We start from the raw sequence: 13022 nt of genomic DNA, 5'->3' as shown, positions 1-13022 counted from the left end.
TCGGCTCGGGCAAAGCTTCTGTTGAAAGGATCGTTTACTGAAACAAGTGTTCATTTATTTATTATGATTTTTTGCCAAGTGTGTGATTCATTTGTCCATCAGTGTAAATAGCTGTGTCTTCAAAGACAGCTCTGGCATCACACGTGTGGATGATGTACCTTCACTCGGCGCTATGGTGCAGATGTTGCCAGGCCTTTTATCTCACTCGCCTTTGTCTCAGTGAGTCTGCTCACTGCAGCACTGACTCCCTGTGGAAACATTCATAACAACAGATGTGTCGGCTGGTACAGAAGCATGCCGTTCTTATACAGTATGAAAATATTCATTTTGTGTGTTTATTATTTGGATAGCTACAGATACAGTATATACAGTACATCCTTGTCAGCAAATTAAAGATCTTAAGATCAGTGAGTCGACACATTGCTGACACGCTGCAATCACAGATGAAGCTTTACAGAATCTATTTCTGGCCATATACAGTATATGGCATGAAAAGATTAATTTTTTTCATCTATACAATCAAATAGAAATGTATTACTAATTTTACATTATCAATCATTCATGCTAGGTTGTGAATTATCTATCTAAAGGATGTATTGGTCATTTGTTCTTCTGCTTTGTTTCCTTCTGCAGAGGCTGGGTTGAAGCAGATGTCTTTTGAGTGTTTGACATTCCTTGTCTCTTCTCGTGTAGTTGCATTCTCTTGGGAAACTGCTCTGTGTCTGTCGGCTCCTCTTGTGTTTTGCTGTGGTTTGCAGTGGTTGTCATTCTCAGCTTGCATGATAGTACGGTGTGTAAATTTGAGCACAGCAAACGAGTGTGTAAGCTCCTCTCTTGTTATTTTTCTGTTCCAAGCCCTGATGTGGGAGCAGTCGATGACGACACGAGGACATGCCTCTTGGGGTAAATCCCAGTTTCTGCATCACCTGTGTTTTTTGCAGACGCGAGTTAGGAGCTGAACTTCTTATAAGAGATGATTATTTATGAGATTACATAAAAGGAAATGTCTTTGGAATCCCTTAGGCATAATCAGGAATGTCGAGGAGAGATGAACACTTTGTCTCTGAAAGCCTTTTGTGAATGAAAGTGAATTTTCCACACAAATGCACCATAAAATAATGTGGAGGTTTATTTCTGTGCGCAGACACAAAATCAAAATCAGCCCAAAGATTTCTTCAAATGTTTTATTGGCACTATGTAGGCCATGAAGGCTCAAAGCACTCTTATTTTTAGGTGTGAGTGCATTAAACTTGCATTAGCTCCTAACTATGTGACAGTAATGAGGGTAAAGTGATGAGCATTCATTTGCAAGATCACAGGCAAGAATATCAATTGCCGTATCAGTAAACTTTTTTGTAGGCAAATTAAGCATCTACACAAAACCACTCGAGAAGAGATGCCAATATAACAGGGATATATAATGTTGATGTTCCATTTTATCTGTTGTGGTCACGTAGAAGTTGTCGAAGTGGAAAGTTAGAAAAACATCACTTGATGCCTTGAGCAGCAGAGGAAGAAATCTGCCAATGAAAGAAAGTACTGAGAGTGAGAGCGAGAGGACTGCAGAGCATTCGATAAGGTTTCAGCACAGAGGGTTCTGGTTTAGTGAATGTTTTTATGCCCCAACTGTGTTATCAGGTAAAACCGATCTTTGTCTGGCTCCAGTCCAGCGGATCCTGGAAGCATTGAAATATATGCATCCGATCTAATGTCTATGAGAGGGAGAGAAGGAACAGAATCACCATGGATATCTCACTGAGCTCCAGTAAGCAGAGCCCCGAGAGCAGAACGCACAGACAGTATATGTCAATGAATTATTGATCGCTGGTGGGTTATATTTTATCTTCCATACTTATGAAAACGCATTCAAAACGAAGCAAGCAAGCTGAGAGAACATCTTCACCACTTTGACAATACATACCATATATCACATTTAGAATAAAATTGAAGGTCTAAATAAATTTTGAAACACATTCAACAATTTGAGCATTGAACATAAAATTCAAAGTAACTCCTCTGCCCTCACAATGTGTGCAGGTGCACAGCTATGCAGCGAGCTAAACACACTTCCAATAAAGGTTGAAGACGGGAGTTTTACATTGAAGTTTTTACTGCAAGCAATTGTGAAAGGGAAAACACTATTGGGTAAAACAGCAAAAAATGTAATGATAGTGTTTACAAATCGGAAAAATATGAGATACTGTTCACGCGAGTTAAACCAAAGGTATTTCAACAAGAAACAAAACAACTGGATGACAAGTTCAAATAAGAATTCAATACGTAACAGTAATAATGCTATAATATTATATAATGCAGAGTACACGTCATAAGAGTCTCCTGAGTTCTGCTGGATCTGAGACGTTCTGGAAAGAAACCATTGGCAAAGCCACCTTGGCAGTTACATCTAAATATTAATCCAATAGTAATGGAATACTTTCTGTTAATTTACAATTTTAATAATAATTAAAATTATTATTATTATTACTTTTTTTCTCCTTTCAACTTAAAAGGCTCAAGGACATTCTCACACACACACACACACACACATACACACACACACACACACACACACACACACACACACACACACACACACACACTGACTATATGATGTTTGCTAGCATTTATCCCACTGTTCTTGTCATCCTCTTGTTGTTATGTCTATGTATTGTCTAATATTGTCTCTTGTCTTTCAATAAAAAAATATAAAAAAATAAAAAATAAAAAAAAATTTACAATTTTAAGAGCTATGCACTTTTTGTTTACTTGTTATTCGTACCACTCCAAATATGTAACAAAGAAAGAAGATAATTAAGGCTATTTAAATGTTGTGGCTACCAGGCTAACAGTGGGGTAACCATCTAATAATAAGTGAATATTCCCAAGTCGGAATAACAAAAGGTTTTCCTGTCTTCCTACTCTGTTGTTCTGATGTTGTCTGAACGCAGCATTAGCAGCGCATTGGTCTCGGACAGCAAATATAAAAAATAATAAAACAAAGTTGCTATAATTTAATATCTTGAGCAATATCTTGGTTACAGCAGTGGCAAATGGTGGATGTGACCATGTCAGCGAAACAGCAGGTGTTGTACTTGCAACATGAAACCAACTGACGATGGCAGAACAGTGACCTCTTGTAAAAGTACATACCCAGCAGTTCTTCACACACACAGACATGTCCATGTTTGACCATATTCTTGCAGCAAGTTCAAAGCCAGGTCTGTGGAGTTAACTGCAACCTACACAGCCATCATGTACTCCATACCCCACTGCTCAACATGCACATTAGAAATTAACTCATAACAGTGGGGAATATGTTTCATGCACAGTTTTATGGAGGAGATGGAAATTATGTTGCCAGGTACAGGCGAATATCCTTGGGAGTAAATCTGCTTCAGTTTGATAATTCATCTGTGCGATTTACACGCGTAATCAGGCAATGTATTCGTGGTCTCATAAATTATTGATTCTCGCACAATCCCCCCCAGAAGCAGTACACTTCATTCTCAGCTTTAAGCACGAATGTGCATATGTTGCCCGAGATTTTTTTTGAATATGCAATAGCTGGCTTTGCATTACAATAGTGAGCTTATTATCTCTAGATCTGCTGTACAAAGCTTGAATGATCTTCACGTCTCATTCAAGGTGTTTGAGCGTTTGGTTGATGTGTAGCGCTGAGATGTTGCAGTTAATATGATAGTCACTGGTTTTTATTTCAGATCAAAGGAAAAGATGGAAAGAGAAAACAATCGGTATTAGAACCTCTTTAAGTCTCTACTTTAGCTTCTCATCAAGTTGACTTTTCTCTATAATTTCTTTCAAAGGTTGACATTTTGTGACTTCTACCTGCAAACTTGTGTGAATTTGCATATTTCCATTACTCTAATTGGAAACCCCACTTGTGAACTCTCTTTGCCTTCTCACTGACATTTTGAAAGTTTCATTTTGTCATTGAATCAAAGAGGGAGGAAGAAAAAAAACTTTTAAGGTACATCTCATTTTAAACTCGTCTGATGTTTGTCCTTGTGTTCACTCTTAATTTGGCTCAGCAAAGTGAAGGAAAAGAAAGTGAAGAAAGAAAAGTAAGTAAAACATTGGATGGCTCAATTGTTTTTTTACTTCGAATTTTCTTATGGATGTCTTCTCTCTTTTTGGTTGAAAGTCACTGTTCTTTTGCCAAAGAGGTACTTGTTACTGCTGGCAGAAAACACTGTTAGCTCCGTCAGCACTGTTTGTGTTGTTAGCACCTTTAGCTGCTACTCACTGGCTCAGCTGCTGCCGTATTGAGAGCCGAATGGAGGCAATAGATATGGATATGGGGCACCTTTAAGGTCATCCATCCGTCCATCCATTATATTTAACAGCTTATCCTGTTCAGGGTCGCAGGGAGGCTGCAGCCAATCCCAGCTGAGATTGGGCGAAGAAGGCAGGATACACCCTGGACAGGTCGCCAGACTATGGCAGCGCTCACACAGAGAGACAGACAAACAACGATCCATGCTCACATCTCCACCTACAGGCAATTAAGAGTGATCAATTAACCTAAGCTGCATGTCTTTGTACTGTGGGAGGAAGCCGGAAAACCCGGAGAGAACCCACGCTGACAGGGAGAACATGCAAACTCAACACAGAACGGACCTTTAAGATCAGAAAACATGAATTATTTTACTAAGGGTAATGTCGGTCTTTTTCGGTTAGTGTCAAGCATGTAGTGGTAATGTTATGTTTAGTAACCCTAAAAGGAATGCTCAGTACAGTTGTACAAAATGAAATGTTTTCGTTATGGATGCAGCAAAGTAAGATATTAACATTTCTGATTTGTTGTTAAACATACATTTTCCCATTTGATCTAATTTAAAGGTGATTTGGTTCTACTCTGGTAGCAGTGTTACTCACCAAGGAAAGGAAACACTTGCATTTGCATATTTCAAACACCGAGTTGGTGCCATTAAGATTCACAGTTTTGTTAATCAGTTGACCAAACATAAGCAGTGTTTTCAAAGTTCAATATAACATGACGTTCAAGTGAGTTTGTTATGAACTCCATCTTCTTTGGTGTTATATAGAGCCCAACCCACTCCATCCTTCCCCTCTTCCTCTTATCTCCAGCCATGTACCTCCACCTCTCTCTCTCTCTCTCTCTCTCTCTCTCTCTCTCTCTCTCCTTCCCTTTCTCTCTCTTGCATCATCCACTCATCTGGCGAACTGCTTTCCTGCCTGGCTGGTCTGGATGATCTGCACCTGACAGGTGAAGACTATGGAACTATAGTTCAGAATACAAAAAAACTCTGGAAGGAATTTTTGTTTGGGCAGATTTATGGTGATCTGACTTCTTTGTGGAGTTGATTAGGATTAGTGGTGTCTTTCATGTGGTATGTATGAAATGCATTATTTCACACTTTGTGGCAGGTGTGTCTTTTGTTTTGGTAGCTTATTGCTGAATCGTAGATTTAATAAGACAATGAGGTGGTGAACCATGGCTGTGGATTTCTGTGGATTGAGAAATTAATTATTTTAGTTACAGTTACAGTTACAATTAACAGATGTTACATCTAAAGGTATTTCCAAGGTGTTTTCATGCATGCACTGATAATTCAATAGACTTTCACATCTGCTGGAAATACAATGGTCAAACTGTGCTTCATACTGTAGACATGACACAGGCTGAGAATGCAAAGATCATATTTTCAAGTGTGATTTGATTTGACTGGTAAAGCTTTTCCCCTTTTATTGATGAGCGATTCCTCTGTCCTTTTTATTCCCGTTCACATGCCTCCAGGCTTTTACTTTTAAATAACTCTTGGCACTCAGCCACATACCCATCTAATGAGATGGAAAACCATCCAGTTGTCTATATTCCATCAAATGAGTTTGAAGGTAGCCTTTAGAATAACTGGGGAAAGATCAAAGCAGAAATTGAACTCCGGTGCACTCGACTCTGAATGCTTGAGGAAACAAAAGAAAAACCTTCCTATTCATTAATCTGTTGACATGTATCCATATCCGCAGCAAATTGGACGGTCACACTCATTTTCAATTATTAAGGCCCCTCATTTGTCGTCCCGCTGATGACATCACAAGCTCTTTGTTGTTGTGGCGACATTTAATCCAGATAATATCAATGTGGAGACACTGGATACTCTTGTTTTGTGATTGAGGGTTTGGTGATGTGGAGCAAGGGAGGGGGATTAAATCCATTGGAATTAAGTGTGTAGCTGAGTTACATAGATGTCCATGATATAAGTTCTGGTGTTGGGTTGCAGTTTGATTATAGCCGCGAGCGAGCCTTGGAGTTTTCTGCTTCAGTCAAGTTCAGTAGTAATCAATTTCTCCGTTGGAGTCCAGTCTCCAGTCTTCTGATGGAGAGCGAACTTCATGAAACAATAATGAAAAAGTTTACTTTACAGTATAAATTCCCTTTTCCTTCTCCTCCCATCTGCTGTGTCTGTCTCCTCCACCAGAGCAGGGAAGGGCGTTTTCTCAGCCATGAAGCTCGGCAAGATCAAGAGCTCGAGGGACGATCACAAGAAAGCAGGTAAAGCAACATCCATTTAACCCGAAATTAATCCTTTAACTTTTTATTATACTGCAATCCCGCAAGTTAGCTGGAGGCAAAGTACACGTTGAAGCCCATTTCCCAAGTTATTAGTCATATAGTACATGGGCTATCCTATTTAGGGCCAAAGCCAGGAATTACTGAGGTCATACGTCTGAGCCCCCCTCTTTGAGAAAATTAGGCCCATGTCAAAAATAAAGTAGTGTAATATACAAACATAAGATAAAAAATACTGGAATTAGGCTATTAAATATCCACCAAGTGTTTTTAATTGCTTTATGTTAACTCCCCCCAACTTTCACAGAAAATAGCGCAGACTTGACCTAGCTACAGCTGTGGTCCTACCATCAAAACATTTGTGGTTGATTCTGGCGATGTCACGATTCTGATATTGTCATTCAGATGAGCCGGCGGTTCTGGACTTGGAGGACCTGGACAGGAAGGCGATGCGTCTTGCTGGAGCCCTGGACCCAGACACCATCTCTCTGGCGTCTGTCACCGCCGTCACCACCAACGTCTCCAATAAAAGGTCTCATTTTTGAGACATGCATGCACACACACGGTAGAGAAATCTGCCCCAGTCAGTACTGTACATCTCAAAACTACTGATGCCGCAGGATGATTTGAAGCTGGTTGCACAGTGATCCCATTTAATTGCATATATTTTCAAGAATAAACTTATTCAACTTGGGAAGATGGAAGAATGAGAGCATTCACAATTTAGGATTCAAACTTAGAATAGAGTTTTTATCATGTGCCACCTCAATTTTCGATATTGGAGCACAGGAGTATGTAATCCTTGATTGTGTTGTGTTTCTTAAGGTCAAAGCCAGATATTAAGATGGAGCCGAGCTCTGGACGCCCAGTGGATTATCAGGTGTGTATTGTGTGTCTGGGTGTTTGTGCATGAACACATATCTGCACATAAAACTGTGTGCAGGTTCATTGATGTGAGGTAAATCTTCCTCTCCACTTGTGTCTATTTCTAATGTGATACATGATATGTGTGCGATTTTGATGTATAACTGGCAGGGTAGTTGGGAAGTGGAAGAAGTACAGCTTCCATGTTAATACAAATTATGCAAACTATCTAGTTGTGCCGGATTGAAATACACTTCTTTGCTTTCTTGCATAGACAAAGATGAGAAGATTGAATCCATTCTCATATATATTTAGTGTTAAGTAGAGAGGTCGTAGGCATCTTTGTTTTCTTTTATTTATTCACCACAACACCAATGAAAAGAAGTAAAAGAGTAATTGTGTACACAGTGTACCTGTCAACCAATGCTAGCAAACGGCCCATTTTGATAGCCTATTTAATTTAAGAACATGAATACATTTGTCCACCCGACTGAAATCCTAGAGTAATTGTTGGCTGCTGCCGCTTCCTCATTTCCTCTCTTCTCCTCATCATTATCCAACGACTAATTAAACCAGTGGGATATTATTTGGGTGTAGAGATTTTGAGCTCAGATCTAGTTCATCCATCCAATGCTACATTACTTTAACCAAGGGAGAAAAAAACGTGTAATCTGGCTGAAACCCTCACTGACTGGAATCAGAATCATTATTTTGTGAAAGATCAATTGGTTTATTCTGTTTTTTGCCTTTGAATTGTCCTAAAGGTGATTACTGCATAGATGCATGATTTATGGTGATGGAGTTGCTGCTGGTTAACTCACTGTTGGAGTAAATGTCAACCTGTCTTATAGCTTTCAGAGTCATATCTGATTTGCTTATGTCTACAATCAGATCAGCATCACAGTGATCGAGGCCCGGCAGCTGATAGGCCTCAACATGGACCCCGTAGTGTGTGTGGAGATTGGAGATGACAAAAAATACACGTCAATGAAGGAGTCAACCAACTGCCCGTACTACAATGAGGTGAGACTTTGTAAGCTTTAAAAACTCACACTGCAGCAATGCAACTATAAACTAAATATGAACTTCCTTTTTAACTCGTAATGCTAGCTTCACTCTGTCCCTACTATTCTTCACATTGTTTCCTCATACAGACAATTGTATTTCCAAGGCTGAACCAATTTCTCTAACCTACTTAACTGTAGAAAGATATAACACTGCTACAGTATATAAAATAGATTTTACTGTAAATACAGTACAGTGTACGTATTAAAGATGATGTCAGTATTTGAGAGCTTAACTCGTGGATGATGAGTCTCTGCAAAATATGAAGTTTCTTCTGTACATTATCTAAAGACTATTCAATTCTCTGAGCTGCAACACAAACACACAACAAGGCTTAACTAATGCCAATAAAACACGAATTGTCTATTTCCAATAAGCTAGATAATACAATGCTGTCTAGAGGCTGTCGGTGCTCTCTTTGATGGTCTGATGTTGTAGTGATTTATTACGCTACATTTAAAGCTTTTAACTAGCGAGTTTTTGCCAACTCTGAGTGTTCCTGAAGAGCAGATAATCTCTCTTGGTGCGACGTGTTGGTAGTGGTGAGGGTCACTTAGAGCTCAGCCTCTGTGTCCTGCAGGGACCGGATGTGACAGTGTGTCTGCTATCGATTCCTTCTGTTTGTCTGAAAGTCTCCTGTGGACACACGAACTTGAAACCAGAGTGCTCAAGATAATAGTCCTTCATGCTTTCTCGCCTCGTATCCAGACCCTCCAGTCCGTGCTGTTTCAGATAGGTGCACACTATTCAGGACTCATGATCTGAAATCATCTCTGGTCTTTCGAGGCTCGCTGATAATATTGCAAAAACTACATCATCATGAGAAATGTAATGTGACCCCATTTCATCACTTTTTTCCTTGTCACTCTTGGTTTTTGTTTAGTAAATAAATATTTTATCCGGACTTAACAGCACAAACTTGGAGTTTTGACTTACCTGCAAAATACCAAATGCAATCGTGAGTGACGTGATAATATGTCCATGGCTGAGATGTCGCCTGAAGCAAAGTCAATGATGTACAGTTCTGTAGAGTCTGGCTATCCACTGTGAACAAACACTAACAGCAGATAAAAATAACAAACAAAGAGGAACTGCAAAGGGATCTCATGAGACAAATCTGAGTTCGCGTGATCTCTGTGTACCCTGCATAGACGCTGCCTATAGTAGAGTTGCATAGACAGGCGACAGTATAGTTGTACCAATACACTGACACCTGAAGACATACAGAAAAGGCATGACAAATCTTTGATATAGAACTTATTTCTTTTCTTTGCCTGTAAAGAAGTGAAAGCTTGAGGGGCTAGAGCTTTGATGTCTCTACACTATGAGCTGAGCTGATGATGTTTCAGTTCATTCCCTCCGTTCCTTAGTTGAACTCTGCACTGATATCCTCTGAACTTCAAAGTTACCTCGCACATTTTACTCCCAGAGCAAATCTGAAAGAAGACTTTGTTATCCAGCAGTATAAGGGAATGTGTTTTTTTAATGGGCGAACCTTTTTTCTCTACTCTTTGCAGTATTTCGTCTTTGACTTCCACGTCCCTCCTGACGTCATGTTTGATAAGATCATCAAGCTCTCGGTAAGTAATGCCTACCCCAAAAGTACACACTGTAATACTGCTGAACAAACCCATTTTCCCCTCTTTGGTACATTTTTTGGTACATGGCTTGTAATGCTTGCACTTTGATTTTAGAGCACCAAAAACTAATGAGGAAGAATTGAATGGTGGAGATAAGAAATCTCCCTAAAGTAAAACTTCTTGTTTATCCAGTTGCATGCTCACTGCTCCCAAAACACATGCATCTTTGCTAAAACCTTACTATTTAAAACACTCCCATGTAATGCTTTCGTATGCACTTTTCCAATACTGTAGTGCTCTTTGTTTTAACATTTCATTCTCAATTCTGTCTGCGTAGGTTATTCATTCTAAAAATCTTCTTCGAAGTGGGACATTGGTGGGAACCTTCAAGATGGATGTAGGGACCGTTTACTCTCAGCCTGGTAAACTAAAAGCTGTAGCTCCAATATGAATCTAATAACTGATCATGACATACACGCATAGTCTGAAGTTTAAATCCATTCGTTCTTTTGTTGATTGTGAAGTGAGACTGGATTAAATAAATTATTGTGAGTTATTAACTAATTGATTTACATCTATCCTAGAACATCAGTTTTACCACAAGTGGGCCATCATGTCTGATCCTGATGACATAACAGCGGGGTGTAAAGGGTATGTGAAGTGTGACATCGCCGTGGTCGGGAAGGGCGACAACATCAAGACCCCGCACAAGGCCAACGAGACTGATGAAGACGACTTAGAGGGGTAATAAGCTGTTACTGGTGTGTTTCAGATTTCATTGATTTTGAGGTATACTGAGTTCAATTAAAATTTTCATGACGAATTTTAGTGGTGGAAAGTGGTATAACAAATGTAATTATATATGTGCAGATTATTCCAAATAACAGACATTTTAACAGTTTTGTCTGCCTCGTTTTCTTTATTTCAAAGATGTTTTTAGAGTATCTCTTACAGTATAATAAGTCAAATATTTGAGTACTTTGAGATTGGGTAGTAAATAAGTATTTTATACTAAAACCAAAATGTTTATAAAGCTTATTCCACAATCTTTACTTCTCTTGTAATGTAGACATTAACTCCACAATCATGTCTCTGAATGAGTTTTTGTGCTGTTCGTCTCCAGGAACCTCCTGCTCCCAGAGGGCATCCCAGCAGAGAGGCAGTGGGCGAGGTTTTATGTGAAGATCCACCGCGCTGAGGGACTTCCTAAAATGAACACCAGCATTATGGCTAACGTGAAGAAGGCTTTCATAGGAGAGAACAGAGACTTGGTGGACCCCTACGTTCAAGTGCAGTTTGCTGGGCAGAAAGTAACTCCCTCCACATCCTGCAGTTTCTTATTCTTTGCTAGCTTCTAGTGGGGTTATTACTCCCTCTTAAATTGCTTAAGAGGGGATCTCTTAATGACCAGTATGAGCAATTGCAGCAAATAAATGCTGTTTCAATTTACATATAGGCATGTGATTATTTTTTTAGGACAGACTTGAACAAATGTGAACCTATCTTTTAAGCAATTCACATTTACTCCTGAACAAATGTTTTCCCAATTTGCTACTGGACAGAGGGGGCCTATGAAGTAGAATATATCCTTTAAAGTTGTTAGTGTCATCTACTATAACATAAGGACTAGAGCCACATAACTGCTCACTACAAATGTGATTGTTTTTCATACCTTGTACTTGAGTGTTACTCCTTCATGTGTCTGCAGGGGAAGACTTCAGTCCAGAAGAGCAGTTATGAACCGATCTGGAACGAGCAGGTCGTCTTCACTGAGCTGTTCCCTCCGCTCTGCAAACGCATGAAGGTCCAGATACGAGACTCGGATAAGGTCAACGACGTCGCCATAGGAACCCACTTTGTTGACCTACGCAAAATATCAAATGATGGTGATAAAGGTAGGTCAACACACACAGTCGGTCTCATTAGCATTGATTAGCTGTCAGGTACATTTATTAGTCAGTCTTAATTAACTAGTTAATTTTTTACTGTATGTGGTAATTAGCTGTGCTGTGTGAATCGAACCTCATGACCCAGCTGACCCTTTGCTAACGGCTCTGTGAATTCAGGGGATGACTTTTCAAATTGACTTGCAATCAATACATACATTAGCATATATTCGATCAAAGTGCAATATCCATTATGGAGAATTTTTGTAATTGTCTGGGGAAAATTCCCCACAAACCAGCAATACAGTCCCATTTCTAGCAGTGGCTGGAGTTTCTTTTTATTCACAGAGGAAAAACTGTTGAGCATGTTTCGTGATTTCCACCATTACTGATCATCAGACAATCAAGCGTACAACCTTACAGAAACTCAAAACATTATAAACGCATAATGCTAAAAAAAAACAAAAGACCTTCTATGTAATTGTCAAAGGATTATAGATTACCACGTCATTTCCTACAGACATTTATTTTACCCTTCTCCAGGGTTCCTGCCCACCTTGGGTCCAGCTTGGGCCAACATGTACGGTTCCACGCGTCACTACACTCTGATGGACGAGCACCAGGACCTGAATGAGGGTCTTGGAGAAGGTGTGTCCTTCAGAGCCCGTCTCCTGCTCTCCATCGCTGTGGAGATCCTTGACACCACTTCACCTGAGCTCATGAGCTCCACTGAGGTGCAGGTGGAGAGCGTCTCCAACATCTCAGAGGTGAGAAGACCTGACTGCAAATCACAGCAAAGTGGTTTTTGGATAGGTTTTTTGGTGGAAGTAATTCCTGGACATTTGTAGGAAAATGCACGGAAAAATAACAATAACTTTTTGTAAGATATCGTATGAAACGTTGTATGAGGATACGTTGAAATGTCTCATCAGTGAAATAAGAAACGTTAGATGCTTTGCCTCGGGGTAAGCTTGCCAGCTATTTTACCTCCTGGCTGTAAATGTGTCCCCTGGGAACCTCAGTCATTCATGCCAGCATGAGGCTGTGCCAGTTGTCAAGTACTTTGCTTTGAAG

The 13022-nt window shown here is 39.7% G+C and overlaps 1 protein-coding gene across 10 annotated transcripts in view; it reads left to right on the top strand.

Annotated features, from left to right (window-relative positions):
- The window catches only part of otofa (otoferlin a), a 67660-nt gene that overhangs the window by 32661 nt on the left and 21977 nt on the right, over window positions 1-13022 (top strand). For all 10 annotated transcript variants that reach the window (XM_031875439.1, XM_031875441.1, XM_031875440.1 and 7 more), the window contains exons 6-15: window positions 6462-6535; window positions 6959-7085; window positions 7379-7433; window positions 8309-8440; window positions 10000-10062; window positions 10400-10484; window positions 10647-10806; window positions 11186-11372; window positions 11771-11957; window positions 12492-12715. In XM_031875439.1, the coding sequence (XP_031731299.1) occupies window positions 6462-6535; window positions 6959-7085; window positions 7379-7433; window positions 8309-8440; window positions 10000-10062; window positions 10400-10484; window positions 10647-10806; window positions 11186-11372; window positions 11771-11957; window positions 12492-12715 (1294 nt within the window). The remainder of the gene's footprint in view (window positions 1-6461; window positions 6536-6958; window positions 7086-7378; window positions 7434-8308; window positions 8441-9999; window positions 10063-10399; window positions 10485-10646; window positions 10807-11185; window positions 11373-11770; window positions 11958-12491; window positions 12716-13022) is intronic.

This window comes from Anarrhichthys ocellatus, unplaced genomic scaffold, assembly GCF_004355925.1.
Source record: "Anarrhichthys ocellatus isolate YVR2014 unplaced genomic scaffold, GSC_Weel_1.0 scaffold91, whole genome shotgun sequence".
Lineage (NCBI taxonomy): Eukaryota > Metazoa > Chordata > Actinopteri > Perciformes > Anarhichadidae > Anarrhichthys > Anarrhichthys ocellatus.
Note: the sequence above shows the minus strand (reverse complement) of the source record. Positions and strands in the feature narration are given on the sequence as shown.